This window comes from Protopterus annectens, chromosome 1.part2, assembly GCF_019279795.1.
Source record: "Protopterus annectens isolate FY-2018-M chromosome 1.part2, PAN1.0, whole genome shotgun sequence".
NCBI lineage: Eukaryota > Metazoa > Chordata > Ceratodontiformes > Protopteridae > Protopterus > Protopterus annectens.
The window spans coordinates 260,996,258-261,013,674 of NC_056727.1; the positions used below are offsets into that span (position 1 = coordinate 260,996,258).

Sequence of the window (17,417 nt, forward strand, 5' to 3'; positions counted from 1 at the left end):
TGTTGACAGATTTTTGAGGGACAGTATATAGTGGAGGAACAGGAAGAAGAAGGAATGGAATAAGGCAACAGAACTGTAGCAACATTTACAATACAAGACAGCATGTATTGCATATTTTAGGGTCAAATAGAGTGGGTAATATATGAATGCTAACTACTGGTTTGTTTTGTTTTCTATCAAGGCAACTATGTAATTGATTGGCTGCTGTCTAATACCACTGTATGCAATCAACTAAGTACCTGTGTGTTTTGTTTTCTATCAAGGCACCTGTGTCATTGATTGGCTGCTGTCTAATAACACTGTATGCAATCAACTAAGTACCTGTGTGTTTTGTTTTCTATCAAGGCACCTGTGTCATTGATTGGCTGGTGTCTAATAACACTGTACGCAATCGACAAGAGGGAGCAATGCTATCATCTGCCATTTTGAATGAGGGTTATCTGCAGCCTGCTGGGGATTTATCCAAAAATGGTGCTGAAGGATTGGCAGAAACGACTTTTCTTGATGACCCAGAAGCTTATTATTATTTTGTAAGTATTTGCTGTTATCTGTCAAGTACTAGATAAAAATAAAGAAAAAACAAGAATTTAGAGAATAGAAAAGCACAGAAATGATCACTGCAAATGAAAACATACAGGTTATCAGCAAATATTTTTTTCCTGTGAAATAAACTGGCTCCATAATTCACATTTTTCTGATGTGCTTTTAATTATTCTTGCAAGACATTTAATCAGCAGCCATATGGTTGATTACTTGTTAAATATAATACTATAGAAAAAGTAGCCTTTTTCTAGTATTGTTGCAGTTGTTGCAAAATGTACAACAGTATATTATCTGTGGAGTTTAAATTACATTACATGTGACAATAAATATTTACATTTAATATTAATATACCTCGACCCATTGAAATTACATTTTAACGAAACTTAATTAAGTGAGCTTGTTTTCATGAAAGTGTATTTTTTCTGAAATGCACTTTCGCGAAAAGGCTACTAAGCAAACAGCAGTGGGGGGGGGGGCTGTTGCTTAGGTCGCGGCACAGCGGGGATAAGGGAATATTCCCTTTTCCCCAAACAGTGATCTCGGAGTGAGAATACCAATGATTCAGGGGACACGCAGGTGGGCTTGCCCCCCCCCCCTGCATAAACATGGTTAGTGTTCTGTTTGGTTTTTTTTTGTGTGTGTTTTGTTTTTTGTTTGTTTTCATTTCATTTCTTTTTCGTGAAAGTGTATTTAGGAAAAAATGCACTTTCCTAAAAAAGAGCTCGCCTAATTACATTTCGTTGAAACGTAATTTCAGTGGGTCAAAGTAGACCCATATATATATATATATATATATATATATATATATATATATATATATATATATATATATCTTTATTTACAAATGTATAAATCAGCACAAATGACTGAACATTCTAGCATTTAATTTCTTGTGTTGTTGGCAAAAAGCACTTGCCATTACTGAAGTAAAACAACGTGGAATTTGCTAAGCCCTCCCTCTTCTTCTGTCCTGGGAAACTGCCTCATGAATGTAACATACAGACAAAACATAATTTAAAGTAGTACTCTCTCTGATTTCTGCATGACACTGATTTATATCATATGGGTTCCTTACATTTGCTAGCCTGCTTTCTAATGAAATGTGAACCATCAAATCAGTTTCACTGATTTCTGTGTTTCATAAAACAGAGCTGTTTAGAAGAGCAACATCCCAGAACAATGAATGGGGAGGAGATAACAGAAGTCTGAGTGTCGCCCCAGTGTTGTGTAATATCAGAGTGAGTGAGTATATTTAGAGATGTGAGGACACGTGTGCAGGGGACTTGCCTATTTTCAAAAATGCTGCTTTTGTTTTCTTATTTTTGCTGGAGTCAACATTTTTTTCTTTTTTGTAGAATCATTTCTGGCAAATGAAGTTTTAATGATTCTTAGTGTTGTTCCTTCTAGTATTTGTTCTGTTATCACATTATCTCAGATAGCCCCTAGACTAGGAGGGGTAGCTACATCTCAGACTTTTAAAACTTAAAAAAAAAGATGCATGTCATTGACACCCTGACCAAACTACCAACCTTCCTAGCGGTCATTTCCTTGCATTTGGTTAGAGAATTTGAGACAATGATGCCATGTTCAAAATGGGAAAAGGGGGTTAATGCCAATGCCATTTCTAGCTGCAGGATCAAAAAGGAAAGTACAGTTATGTAAGTAAACTTAGCATTATAACAGATGTTTGAATAGATGACTACTGCGGTAGCCTAAGCTATTTGGATTATATCCCTTCCAGGATATGACCACTGTCCAGCTTTCAAAGCTTCAGAGCACCTTCCATGTGCGCTAACTGCCAGAGACTAGAGCAAAGCCTCATAAAAAGGCAATTTGGGCACCAAAATCTTCAGAGCTTTCTTGCTTTGAGAAAGGACGGTATAGCCCTGAATAGAAAAATGCAAGGAAAGGAAAAAGAAAGATTAAAATATAAGTAACTATATATACAAGGGTATATACATCTACACCCTGGTAATACATCAAAAACATTAGCAAGTGGGATGGAAGGAGGGGACTGTAGCAGTGATCTATTAGAACACCCTTTTCTGGGGTAAGTTTATTTATACAACAATACAATGTTTGGTGTTAGGTCAGTGATGCAGAGTAGATTACTGTAGTTTAGGAACATATAGAGAGGGGGAAGAAACTCAAGAAACCAGGAGCCCCTGAACAATGGTCCTAACAAATCTTGTTCTAGACCTGGAAAAGGAATCCAGTTTATAAGGCTTTGTGAAAGTATGTACAGAGGGCAAAGTTGCTGCCTCTGTAATACTTTTAGAGTCCACAGTCCACCTCTTTCCAGAAATCCACAGAAGAAGCCAAAGCCCTGAGAGAGTGGGTCCCTAGCCCTACATGGAAGTGGATTATTATTCTTAGAATGGCAAAGTAACAACATGAGACAACCATCTAGAAATTGTCACCAGTTGTCCCTTTTCTTACCATCAAAGGAGAAAACAGCAAATTTGCAAATGCAGCTAACATCATTCCCTTGCATAAGGGAGGACATTCCACAGGCCCAGGCAATTACAAACCTATAAGTCTGATCAGTCTCATATACAAAGTAATTAAAAACGTATCATGGAACTAATCAAGAAGGACATAGGGAACCACAAAATACTGGACATGTCTCAGTTTGAATTCATCAAGGTCAGGTCATGCTTACTTATTTTGGTGGACTTTTTTGAAAAAGTTGCTAAAACAATGGATTAAGGAAAAATAGTACACACAGCATACCTCAACCTGGCCAAAGCTATTGACAGAATCACCCAGCCAGACATGCTAAAAAAGCTAAATAAACAGTGAATAAACCCCTATGTCACTTGTTAGATTGAAAAAATGCTCACAGAGAGGATGCAGGAAATCAAAATGAGGGAAGTTATCTTCAAAAAGAGACTAGTCACCAGTGGAGTATCCCAAGATTCTGTGTTGGGACTGCTCCTGTTTACTGCTCTGAAGTAAAAGCCAATACCAAAAGACTCTTGCTAACTAAATTTGCAGATGATTGCATGCTAGGAGCAGTCATTGAATCCCAAAATGACTTAGCCATCCTTCAGGAAAGTTTACTACAAATAAATAACAGGTGCCAAAATCATGGACTAAAATAAAAATACCAAAAAATGCATTATCATATAATTTGGGAAGTTATCTAGCCCAGCTACACACTCACAGTACTGCCATTACAGCTGACCCATTTGTACATGATTAGCGAAGCTATATGGATAGTGATCTAACTTTCGACCAACATCCTCCCATGGCTAACCAAAGAAACTAAACTACTAATGAGACATAGAGACAAGGCTTGGTCAGCGTATCATACATCCAAAGACATATCGAACCTCCTTAACTACCAACAACTAAGAAACTCAACAAAAAAATAAATAAAAAGAGACAAGTATACTTCAAATCCTGTCAGCAAAACAACCCTCAAAAATTCTGGTGTTCCATCAACCAACTCCTAAATCCAGGACGTACATCTACTCCCCCTCCTGCTACCTCAAATGACCCTGTCCCTATCTTAACTCAATTTAACACACATTTATTCAACACCATCACCTTTCTTATAGACAACCAGCAAACCCAGCCACTCATTGTCCCCACCCCAGCCATTAACTATCAAAGGCCTTTCTCCTTCTCACCCATATGAACTAAGGACATAAAATCTCTCTTGTCCAAACTCAAACCATGCTGCACTGCTGCAGACAAACTCCTGAATGGATTTCTAAAACTTGCAGCCCCTTCAGTTGCATACCCCATTTCAATCCTGATCAATCGCTCTATTAAAGAACAATATGTTCCACTCATATGGAAAATATCTCATATTATACCTCTCCACAAAGGTGGCACCTCCAAAGAGCTAACCAACTATCGCCCAAGCCATACTTTCTCCCCTAGCAAAAATGTTACAAAAGTGCATCCACAACCAACTCATTAACTACTTCCTTAACAATAATCTCCTTTCCAACTCAAAACATGGTTTCAGGCCTAAGCATAGACCAGTACTGCCTTCTTAACCTTCACTAACACCATTCACCACCTCATGAATGAAGGCCTGCATGTCTAACCTTTGACACCGTATCTCACAGCTTCTACTAAATAAGCTATCTTCCTATGGCCTCAGTCTTACCTCACTAACTTGGTTCCACAGCTACCTCTCTAACCGTTAACAGGCTACAAAGTAGGAAAATCCCCCCCCCCTTACTCACCATCACTATGGGTGTACCCCAGGTTTTCATTCTCGTTCCACATCTCTTCATCATATTCACAAACAATCTTAGTACAGCAACCCAACATGCCTCCATAATACAGTATGCAGATGATGCTACCCTTATCTGTTCAGCACACTCTCCCCAAGAACTCTAACTAAAAATGCAGTCCTCTTTTCAGGACATTGAATTCTACATCTCCCAACACCAACTCATTTTAAATCCCAAGAAAACCAAAATCATAGTTTTCAGTAACAAAAAAAACAATTCTCCCCTGCCCCCTCTGTCAAGTATCTCTACAAATGGTACCAATATCACTCCTACTATCCACACTAAACTTTTAGGTGTTACCATAGATGACAACCTCAAATGTGACATTCATATCGGCCAAACCATCAAAAAAGTCCACATCAAACTAGGTACCCTTTACAGGGCCAAACCTTTTCTAACACCCAATGCTAGGCTTGCTACTGCCTGCACACACCTTCTATCTTCCCTTTTCTATGGGTCCCTCATATTTACTAACCTTCGAAAATCTGACCTCAACAATCTAGAATCACGTTACCACAAGATTGCTAAATTTGCCACTAATCTCCCACATAGAACCCACCACTGCTTAGCTTTCTCAATATTAAACTGGCTTGAGCTTCCCAACCTTCTATCTTTCAATCAACTATCCTTAGCTCATAAATGAATCTGTTATCCCAACAACTGTCCTTCCATCTCTTCTTTATTTCAAACAAATACAAATACCAGACACCTTGGATCTTCCAACAAAATCCTACTTAAGGTAACCAAGTCCCACAACCAACATGGCAACTCCCTTTATTCACACAAAATAGCTAAACTCTGGAACACCCTTCAAGACACAATAAATAATCCAGTACATGACCAGTTCAAATCATTCTTAAAGGAAGACCTTATAAGACATTGGCTGTGCTCCTGCCTCTCCCCAGGCTAATCTGGTTTCACCACTCTTTTTTACCTTTCTCACCTTTACCTTCTAACCTTACCTACCTATTATCTACTGTTTTGCTCAGTCATTACCGCAATTGTACAGTTCTATGGATTATATTATAACTACTGTCTCTTGGCTGTTATTGCAACATTATTTTTATAGTTCTGCTAATTGTATTAGATTTACTGCTGTTTGATTTTTGATTTTTGTTGTGCTTCTGATTGTTTTGTACTACAGTGGAGTTTTTTCTCCCTGGTTCTTCCATATTTATCAGGATCTTGCACTTGCACTGTCTCTTGATGCTGTATATAATTCTATTGCACTAATGTTGTTGTTACTGTGGGGGTTTGTTTTGCATTTTTGTGGAGTTTTTTTCTCTCTGGGTCTCTGCTGAGTCGGACATGCCCGGTCAACAAATGTAATAAATAAATAAACATGTGTCTATTGTCATAAAACAGTCCTTCTATGTTGCATAGCATATAAACAAAGGGTTTGTGTCTAGATCTTGGGATGTATTTGTCCACCTTTACACAGCCCTCATTAGGCTAATCACTTAGTATAATGCCCCCTTTGGCATGTGTCTGTCCAGACATGTGCAACAACTGGTATGCCCACAGAGATACCTTACTAAAAGGATACAAGGCCTAAACAATTTGCCCTACATAGACTGACTCAAAACCCTGTCACTATACTCGTTATCCTACAGACTGCTAAGAGGTGACCTGTGTCTGGCACACAAAGCATCCTCCAACCAAAACTAATGGATTTAATGCACATCATCAGCAAGTCAAATGGCATCAGAAAATGCTCAGTCCTGGGATTTAAACCTCTTCAGCAACATCAACACAACAATTTGGAGGAACAGGTATGTCACAAAGCATACAGCTGCTCTGGAATAGACTACCCATCCACAAAAAACAAAGTTCATCCCTGTCCATATTCAAGAGCAACTTAGATTTATGGATGGGAAACAGAAAATGTACCCCAGGACTGCTTCCTGTAGCACTGATGGACAGAGGCAGCTCCTAAATGATTTATCCCATGGTGGAGTCCCCTCAAATTATCTGTGGTATGAATCAAATTATTCTCACTAGAGGTAATATATAATTATTGAACATGGGATGGGTAAGGCCAATCTACCACAAAATAGGATGGGTTAATTCAAGCACTAAAAGGGAAATTGATTAGGCTTAAAATGGTCTACAAGGGCAACTAGGCTAGTACTTACTTATGAACCTATAAACATATGACAAATAACCGATCTGCTTTCCTGAAGGATGTAGTTCTGTCCAAGAAGTAACTGAGCTGCCATGGACATTCGGAGTATGTATTATTCTTTCTTCTTTGTTCTTAAATTCTGTAAAGAATACAGGAAGATTAAAAGATTGCCTTAAGATAAACTCTGAAACCACTTTAGGCATAGACAAGAATTTGTTCTCAAAGCACCCCTGTCCTTGTGAAAAATGAGGTTGGGCTGACTCATCATAAGAGCATGTAGTTCAGACACTCTTCTTGCAGAAGTCAGACCAATGAGAGACATAGTTTTCCTAGTCAAGAAACTCATGTATGTCTTATGAGCTGGTTCAAATGGAAGAACTGTTAGTTTTTCAAGCACAAAGTTAAGATGTGAGGAAGAAGCCACCTGTTTTCTAGGTGAACAGATATGTAAAACCCCTTTCAAATGGTGCTTGACTTGATGCTAATTAGAACGGTGGCATCCAAGGACAGACAAGCAGAAATGGCCAAAATATTACTTTTGATAGTTGAATAAGAAAGACCAGAGGATAATCACATGCACAAATATTCAAGAATCAGAGGCATCTAGGCCTTAAGTGGGTCCTGGCCTGGTTCTTAAAATGGCACCAACTAGAAATTCTCATCTACTTACGAATTCATTTTACATGCTCGATGTTTTAAAACATCGAAATTCATATGGCCGAGACCATATAATCAACATTTTAAAACATTGAACCTGTAAAGCAAACACAAAAAAAATTTCTAGGATGTTTTTGCAGGGGGCAAGTCCTCTGCTCCCTCCATGTGGGGGGCTGCGCCCACCACACCTCATGCTATTTAAATAAACCAACTCTGAGATCGCACTACAGTGAGAAAAAGGGAAAATGACCCTTTTCATGCTGTATGGAGAGCTATGCTTTACAGGTTTGATGTTTTAAAATGTCGATTATATAGTCTCGGCCATATGAATTTCAGCATTTTAAAACGTCAAGCATGTAAATCAAATCCCACTCACACACTTAAAATTTTCTCATAGCAGGTTTCTTAGCCTCCTTTAGTACTTGCTGCATGTCCTCAGGAAAAAAATGCCTAAAGGGTATCAAATCTGTATCGTCCAAGCAGTTCAGTGAGGTATTTTAAGTTCCCCCTGTCATGTGTGAGTCTGTTGAAGCTTGTCCTAATTGCCGTTTTCCCTATTTCCAAACAAGGGAGAACCACTGTTGCCTGGGCCAAAAGGGAGTCAACACCACTATCATCACCAGAGATGACAGTCTTCCTGGATCTTTAGAAGAACCTTCGGTATCAGTGAATAGGGTGGGAAAGCATACAGGAACATTCCCATCCATGGAATGAGAAGGCATCTATCTTCCAGACCTCTTTGCAAGGAACCCTGGAGCAGAATTTATTTAATACTTTCTTTTAAAAGGAAGCAAACAGATCTATTTGAGATGTTCCCCAAAGTTGGAGCAATACCTGGAAAAGTTCTGGGTATCATTTCCATTTGTGAGGGTCTGTACATGTCTGCTACAATATTTTACTCTGATGAGATATATGTGGCTGATGAGTCAGATTCAACTGAGTTTTCACCTCTCAGCCCATCATGACAAGTCTGCACAGAGGGTAAGTTCTGGTACTCCACAGGCAGAGGGAAGAAGGGGAGACCTAAATTTAGAGAGAACTGTTGTACGAACCAGACTACCTCCCTAATCACAAACCCCAGAACTGGAATCTTAAAAGATAAGGGATGTTGATGCTGATGCTGATACCAGCCTAACCTGAGGTACCACTGATTTTTTCTCATGGGATGTCTGCCCATTGGGAATTATGATATTTATTTATTTATTGTCTTTTGTTTACTAGGCAAGTCCAGCTGGGCACAAGTCCCATTTTCATAAGAGGCCTATGGAGAAAAGCTCCACATAAAATACATATTTTCAATAAACAATAAAAATTAATTTTTTTAAGCATTATTTTGCAGGTAGTATTGAGACATAGTAAAGACATTTATCATATTTTACAGAATTGAAAGACATGTTAACATGTAATAGCTGGAGATACAAGAGCAATGATAATACACATTCAGTATTCAGGTTCAGTATATGCATGTATGAGTTTATATATATATATATATATATATATATATATATATATATATATATATATATTTATATGGGTCTATGTTTCTTGATCGAAATTTCACCATCTCGAAACAAGAAACATCAAGACCCATTAAAGTGAAAGTACTCCATCAAAAATGCACTTTCGCAAAAGCCAGTTCCCCAAACCGAAAAGAAAAAAAAAATACTTTAAACATTATTTTGCAGGATATATTTCCTTATCCCCACTGTAATGTGCTTCAGAGAACCGGTTTTAGCGAAAGTGCACATCAGAAGTAGACCCATATATATATATATATATATATATATATATATATATATATATATATATATATATATATATATATATATATATATATATATATATATATATATTGCCATTATTGATGAGGAGCAGAAAATAGAGGAAGGGTATAAGCAGAAATAATAAAGAAAATCATAAGTAGATAAAGTTTTGATATTGGAGAAATTGAGATAACATTAGATAGGTAAGATAGGTAGATTAGATAGGTAAGATAATGGCGTGGGTAAGGAACCCCCTCCAGGATTAAGGTAGGTGGCAAGTTCGTGTATTATTCTGTGAGCACTAAACAGTTGGGAGTAGGTAGGCAATTAGGTAGTTTGAGCCAGTGTAGGAGTTTCAGTGCTAGGCAGTGGTGTGAATGGCTTGGTAAGCCAGTGTAGGAGTTTCAGTGCTAGGCAGTGGTGTGAATGGCTTGGTAAGCCAGTGTAGGAGTTTCAGTGCTAGGCAGTGGTATGAATGGCTTGGTAAGCCAGTGTAGGAGTTTCCGTGCTAGGCAGTGGTGTGAATGGCTTGGTAAGCCAGTGTAGGAGTTTCCATGCTAGGCAGTGGTGTGAATGGCTTGGTAAGCTGGGTGCAAACTTAGCTATTTTATTGTAGCAAACCTCTGCTTTATTTCTTAAGATGGAGTGAAGGTAAGTCAGGATGGGTGTTGCACAGAGAAGTGAGAGGAAAAGATAAGATGCTGCTAAATAATTCCTAGAACAGTCAGTGAGAAAGGGTTTCTTTCTGTAAAGGAAGTCCAACTTTTGATGAGTTTCCTTGATTGCTTGAATGATGTGTTGATCGTATTTTAAGTAATCATCAATGAAGATACCAAGAAGCTCTGTATTGGAAATTGTTTCAAATGAGGTATTATCTGCTGATATGATGTTAAAAGATTGCTTTTGTGCTGACAGTTGGTAGTCATCTAGCCCAGCCACAAGTGAGGAAAAGAAGTCCTGGGTCATCTTATGAAGTAGCAATAGACTTGGTGCAGAGCATATGAGCATAGCATCAGCTACATACTGTACTTTGGAGGCTTCTTTGGCAGCTTTGTGAAGATTATTAGTGAATATGTTAAATAGTAAAGGGCCTAGAATAGTTCCTTGAATTTACACCAGCAGAGACAGACAGAAAGGGGGAGAGATTGTGTTTCCATTTTACAGCCTAGAGTCTGTTAGAGAGATAGCTGTGAAAGCAGCTAATGGATGGCTGGGAGAGTCCTAGGGATAATAGTGCATGGAACAGGTGTTGTTATAAACTGTCACATACTTTTGGCATGTCTAATAAGAGGGAGGATACTAGGTTGCCCATATTTCTATTAGAGTTTATGATTTTGATAAAACTGAGCAAAGCAGTGGTGGTGCTGTGGTGAGGTCAGAAGCCATGCTGAGTGCTGGAAAGGAGATTGTTATTGTGAAGATAGGAAAGGAGTTGAGAATTAATACATTTTTTTTTAATTTTGCAGCATGGTGGTGAATGGCTATACTGTCTAAAGTATTGCCATTTTTGTGGTGTTGCCAAACATGATCTCTGTTTAGCATGAGTTGCCTAGTTTCTTTTGTGAGCCATGGAGTAGGGATGCATTTGAGTCGTTTTAATCTGATGGGAGCTGGGTTGTTTAGCATGTTAAGCAGTGTGTTGTTAAAGTGAGTTATGGCATCATCTAGGGGTAAGTATTTTAGAAAATCCCAGGTGTATTTGTTGAGGCAGCTAATGAAGGTGTCGTTATTGAAGGAGGAGAGTGTATGCACATCATTATAGATTATGTGTTTATATGCATGATTAGATTGTTACACAGCAAAGGTCACTGATGATGTCAGGAAGGCAACAACGACCAACAGTGTTCATTTTGTTAGAGGTGGTGGTGAAGATCCAGTCTGATGTAGACTCCCTGTTACTGCATTTGTCTATTTGAATAGCAGTAGTGATAATTTGGGTAAAACCAAAGAGACTGATGGACACTGTGGGAGAATTAGACTTGGGTAGTCCATATTAACGTCACCTATTACGATGGTTTCCTTGTTGATATTATGAGAGATCTAATACAGGTTTTTTTCAAGTAATGGGATGTTGTTTCCAGAAGGGATATAGATGGCAGTGATGTATATGCATTTGTGTTTGATGATTTGCAGGAGAGAGAGAATTATTTCAGCACTGGGAAAGTTAGGGTGATTGAAGGGTAGGAAGTGATTTCAAGGTGTTTTTATATGTCATAGCCACACTACCAGCTTTCTTATGCTGTCTGTCATTTCTAATGATGTTGTAGCTTGGGGGGAGAATTTCCTGTTCTTTACTACATCATTTTAGCCAGGTTTCTGTGGTTATTAATATGTCAAGGATGTACAGAGATATATAGGCATGTAACTGTGGTAGTTTATTGTGGATGCTCCTAAGATTTAAGTACACCAAAAGTAGACTATTATCCCAGTTGAGTAGAAGAGGAGTACTTGTGGGGTAGCTGAGGTTGTAGAGTTGTAAGTATGCAGAGAGGGTCCAGGATTAGGATGTATATTGCTATCAAGGGCAAGTTTAGATGAGGGGTGTGTGTAGTAAAATAATTTGTATAGTTTCACATTTAAATTATCTGTGTGTAGTGTGGGTTCTTCTTTGGTGTATTTGCAACTAATGAAAGTAGGTGATGCGATAGAGTATAAGCCAGGTGCTATAGCTGGGTGAGAGGGGGTGATTTAGAATTATGGTGTAGTGTTTTGGAGGTGACAGTGATGTTGGGAAACAATGGAGTGTGATAAGATGTGACATGGGCAACAGTAGTTAACAGAAGTAGAAATAGTAAGTGAAGGGGCAGCATATTGTAGTTATAGTAGAGAAAAGTAGGGTCGAAGAACTTAATAAGGGGTGATCAGCAGAACAAATGAAGGTATTGCTGTTTAAATAGAGGTAGGTGGATGGAATAGCAAGGAGGAGGAGAAAAAGTAGATTGAGGAGGGAAAGACCAGAAGAAAGGTGGTGTGATGTAATATAGGTGATGTGATGCAATATAGGTGATGTGATGTAATATAGGTGGTGTGATGTAATATAGGTGATGTGATGTAATATAGGTGGTGTGATGTAATATAGGTGGTGTGATGTAATATAGGTGATGTGATGCAATATAGGTGATGTGATGTAATACAGTTATGTATAAGAAGGAAGAACAAATAGGGTGGCTGTGATGAGCATGATATGCTGATTCACTGCATGGGAGTACAAATGGGAAGTGCTAGGGATAGGTGCTGTCCTAGCTGGGAATGTGATATTATGACATATAGTGACAAAACCTAGTAATGCTTTTGAAGATAGGTGCTGGATGAAATTCAAAAGTGTTGTTAGCTGGGAATTTCAGAAGAGGAAATCATAACTGCTAAGTAGTATACTATCCTTACCTATCAAACAAGATGGTCAATATATTATTGGTGTTGAGCACTTGTGTCCAGCTCATCATCTGTGATTTATGTTTCAACAATCAGCAAGTAGGTCAGACAGTATCAGATATATGTGAACGTTGTGCAAACTGCAGATCACTTTCTGAAAGTGTTTATAAACATAAATAAACATAAACTTTTTATTTATTTATTTATTTATTTGTTTGTTTATTTATTTATTGATTGATATTGTTACTGTTGCTAACTTAGTTATTTAACTTGTCATTTTGTGCTCTTTACAGACACTACCCAGGATATAACAGAAGATAAACTGAACACATATGGAAAATTCAGATTAGCCAGAATTAGCCAATCAATACACTTTGGGAGGCAGGAGTAAACAAGAGTATCCAGAAAAAAAACATGAAAACACAAAAAAACATGCAAACGTCTTATATGGTAGACTTGATTCATAGGTTCATAAGCGATTACTAGGATAACGGCCCAAGACCCCTTACAAGCCTAGCCATATTTAACCCCAGTCTTCCAATTTTCAATAGGTAGGTGAACAAAGTTCACAGAAGTATGAGCTTAAGCCTATGCTGTGGTATCTAATACTGACCGCGTCTGTCCATGTGGGACATGGGTGCCACCTCTGGAGTTAATTTACGATTATCCATCCATTGATCTAGGCTGTGCTTGAAGAGGGTCAGAGAAAAGCTTTGCTTCACGTGAATAGGAAGCTTGTTCCAGAGAAGGGGTAGTTTAGTAGTTAGAGACATATCTATCTCTCCAGTATAATTTATTCATGCCAGAGGCTAGGTTAAGATTCCTGGAATGAGTGACCCTCTTGCAATTTGATTTAGAAATATGTAACATTTCCATCAGGGACAGATCAGAGATTGCCCTGTAGGCCAGACACAGATCACTCTTTAGTAGTCTGTAGGAGACAAAATACAGTGATAGGGCTTTCAAAATTTCCAAGTAGGACTATTTTTTATTCCCTGTATTTTCCTGGTTAGAAATGTCTGGCTTTGCTGCAGCTGATTGCAGATATCTGGTGAGGTACATGCACAAGGGTGCATTGTACTCAAGTACTGGTGTGATGAGGCCCAAGTACAATAGAATTATAGTATCCTTTGATCTGGATGCCATGCCCTTACTTATGAGTTGTGCCACATAGATGGACTTTTTCACTACTGTGGACACATGGTGGTCGAAGTTCAGATTACTATCAACCTGAGTACCCAGATCAGGTAGCACTGGGTCTAGTCTTGGGGGTGGGCTGTCTATATTGTAATTAGCTAGGGTATTTGCTTTCCTAAAGGGAATAATTATGAATGGTTTTGCATATGGATTCAATCCATGGCTCTGGCACCAGTCATTTGTCTGCATTAATCCTTTCTGCATTATATCAGTATCTTTCATGGATTCAGTGATTGCCCCCAATTTGCAGTCATCTGCGAACTTGATCAGCCAAGGGCTGGATATGTTTGCCTTGACTTCTGAGAAATAAAATACCAAACAGGACAGGGCCTAGTACTGAACCCTGTGGTACCCCACTGGTGACAGGCCTCTTGCTAGAGGTGAATTCAGCCACTTTGACAGTATGTGTCCTGTCAGCAAGCAATTTGCTACCCACCTGGTGACATAGGGATTTATACCCAGTTGAGAGAGTTTTCTATAATACTTGAGTGGAGAGTTGTGTCAAATACTTTGGCCAGGTCAAGGTAGGTGGTATGCAGTGTCTTTCCCTCATCCATGCTTTGGTGACCTTCACAAAGAAGTCAACCAGATTTAACAGATATGATCTCCCCATAACAAATCCGAGCTAGGTTGGGTCCAGAGTCTGGAGACTATCTATGTCCTTGTTGATAAGGTCCATGATGATTCTTTCCAAGACCTTTTAGATGAAACTAGTCAGGCTTATGGCTTTGTAATTCCCTGGGTTGGTTAATTGTCCCCCTTTGTGCAGAGGAATGACTGTTGCTGTCCTCCATTGTAGCCTATCTGGAGGCTATGGTTAAATAGGGATCCAAGTAGGTTTGCTAGGTCTTGTTATAAGTTATTTAAAATTCAACCTGTGACAGTGTCAGGGCCCATTGATCCCTTGTTTTTAGCCATAGAGAGTGCAGAGATGACCTGCTGTCTTGAGATAATAGGCTGAGGAATGGTGGCAGATATATTTTGGGGGATGACTGGTGAGGATGGTGGAGGGGTAGTTTTATCCAAATCTGTCACCTAGCAGGTTTGCTATTACCACAAGAAGCTCTGCACATAGTTGAGTATTTCCCTTAAAATTTCGGATGTGGTTAAAAACAACTTTAAGATTTTCCTTGGCTAGGGAGGCTATCTTTGCATCATAATTTGCGTTTGTGGACTTGACTAGATCTCTGATTTGTTTATTTAGACTAGTGAGGGATTTCTTCTTCTTCTGTTGAGCTTGCTCCTGCTTATTTCTGGACATTAATTTATTTCTTTTATTGACACCAGAGGTCCACCAGGGCGGCTTGCTTTTTCCGGAAATACCTGGGTTTAATCCAGTCCGGTATGTATTGCCTATTCTATACAATGCTTAAGTGGCTATACAGGGCATTGGTGTACACCTCTGCATAGGATTCTGTGTTTTCTGGGTCCGGGTTATCTTTGAAATTTCTTATGCCCTCACTTAGTAGGAGGTAATTTGTCTTGGAAAAATCCTTTAGCATTTTTGAGCTTGATGGGATATCTGGACTCATATTTATTTCAAAGAACACTGTATTGCGGTCTGATCTTGCCAAAGAGAACATTACTTGGGGGTGTCAATGCTTCCCCCATGTTAGTCAGTACTGTTTCCAGGATATTTGAGCCTCTAGTGGGTGTGCCACCCAGCTGTTCCAGAGCACTTGCATTGACAAAGTTCAAGAACCTCTGAGCTTGCATGTTAATGGCCATGTATGTTCTCTAGTCTATGATAGGATAGTTAAAATTACTCATGTGTAAGGTACTAGGCTGCATGGTGAATGACTCCAGTAAGTCCTGGTACGTGGTATGTTTTGCCAGGTTCATGGTAGGTGGCCTATAGTTAGCAATGATGTGGAAGGGGATTTTGCCTATGGTTAGTTGGACAATGAGTAGCTCAAGAATGTTGTACTGTTTGTTCAGTCCTGAGGTGTACTTATCCTTTATGAAGATGAATACACCTCCTCCTTTGGTCCTTTCTTGCACACTTGGTGGTCTGAATGTACAGAAGGTATTGTCGCCTTGCACAGCTGGGGTGCTTTCTGTGGCTTTGAACCATGTCTCAGTGACTGCACAGATGTCAGCATTTCCAAGGTGAGGAGTGTTCGTAGGGAGTGCAATTTCTTGTTTAGACTCCTAGCACTGAGCAGCAGTACCTTGAGTTAATCAAAAGGAGATTTTGTTGAATTGGGAGGTTGGTTACTTTGACAATGCCTAAAAAAGGCACTGTAGGGATGGCTAAAACCTTTGCCAGTATCCAAAAGCCTAGAGGAAACAGGTGCAGATGATCTCTGACAAAACAGCGTGGCCTGTCAATCATTTTTTCCCAGGCTGACATGTAGCAGATCCCATTGGACTGACACCAGAAGTTAAGCAAATTATTAAAGTTAGTCATTTTTTTGTTTGTATTGTGGCATTATCCTTGGTGAAGGTAGAATTCTGCTCAGCGCTACTGTCATACGTGCCTGTGACATATTAACTGAGAGCTCAAGCATGTCTCTCCTCATATAGTTTAGCGTGGTGCATCTCGGGTCATTCATACCCACATGGACTACGACAGAGTCATCTAGGTACTTGTGGCTGAGTGACTTGAGTGCTTGTGTGATTTGGCCAATCCTGGGACATGATAGGCTGCTGACCATGACCTTCTCCTTATCCAGCCTTGTGAGGGGGACATATGTGTATCACACTATGGAGTCTCCTATGACCAGTATGTTAGGTTGTGTGGTGTTTCACCTTATGGGTTTGTCTGTTGAGACACTGGTCTGTGCATTATCATGTGTTGCGGTTGTTTACTTTGTTGTATGTATATGTGGTTTCTGAAGGCAGTTTTCGAGAGGCCTCTAAGTTTTTGGTAAGTTACTAGTGAGTACCTCCGCATATGTGGGTTCATGTGTCAAATCCTTGTTTAGCATAGGAAGTGATGTGTGTGTGCTGACAACCTGTTTGGCATTCGATTTGTCTGTATGTAAGAGTCTTGTAGCCATTTTCATAATATAACTACATCTCTCACATATAGTATTTGTTTGTTTCAGGATTAGGCATCTGTCAGTATACATGAAGTAATTGTTACATTGCCTCAGGATGCGAATGTCCATCCGGCTGGCCACAGAGATTGTAGGAAACTGCCCATCCATGATATCATGCTCTTACTGTGGGTTTTATCAGGGAAAGGAATGGGTTAATTAGATTGGACTGTGCTGGTAGCACAGAGACTATGAGTGGGAACTATACTTTGTGTAGTCTAAGGTTAACCAACAGAGATGCTGCTCAGTGCACAAATTAGCTGCTCCTAGAGCAGCAGGGGGATGAGTATGGTTTCAGTAATAGCTATTCTAGGGAAAATTTATCTTCAAGGCATTTGCATCTATACAGGACACTGCTAACCATGGCTGAACAGAGAGCAGCTTTGTGTAAATGCAAGGCTTATGTACAGGCAAAAAAGAAGAGGTTTTAATTACCAATCAGGAAAGCACACAATAAGACTTCCAC

The 17,417-nt window shown here is 39.2% G+C and overlaps 1 protein-coding gene across 1 annotated transcript in view; it reads left to right on the top strand.

Annotated features, from left to right (window-relative positions):
* The window catches only part of PLEK (pleckstrin), a 743,287-nt gene that overhangs the window by 502,190 nt on the left and 223,680 nt on the right, over window positions 1–17,417 (top strand). The window contains exon 5 of the mRNA XM_044055991.1: window positions 346–530. Within this exon, the coding sequence (XP_043911926.1) occupies window positions 346–530 (185 nt within the window). The remainder of the gene's footprint in view (window positions 1–345; window positions 531–17,417) is intronic.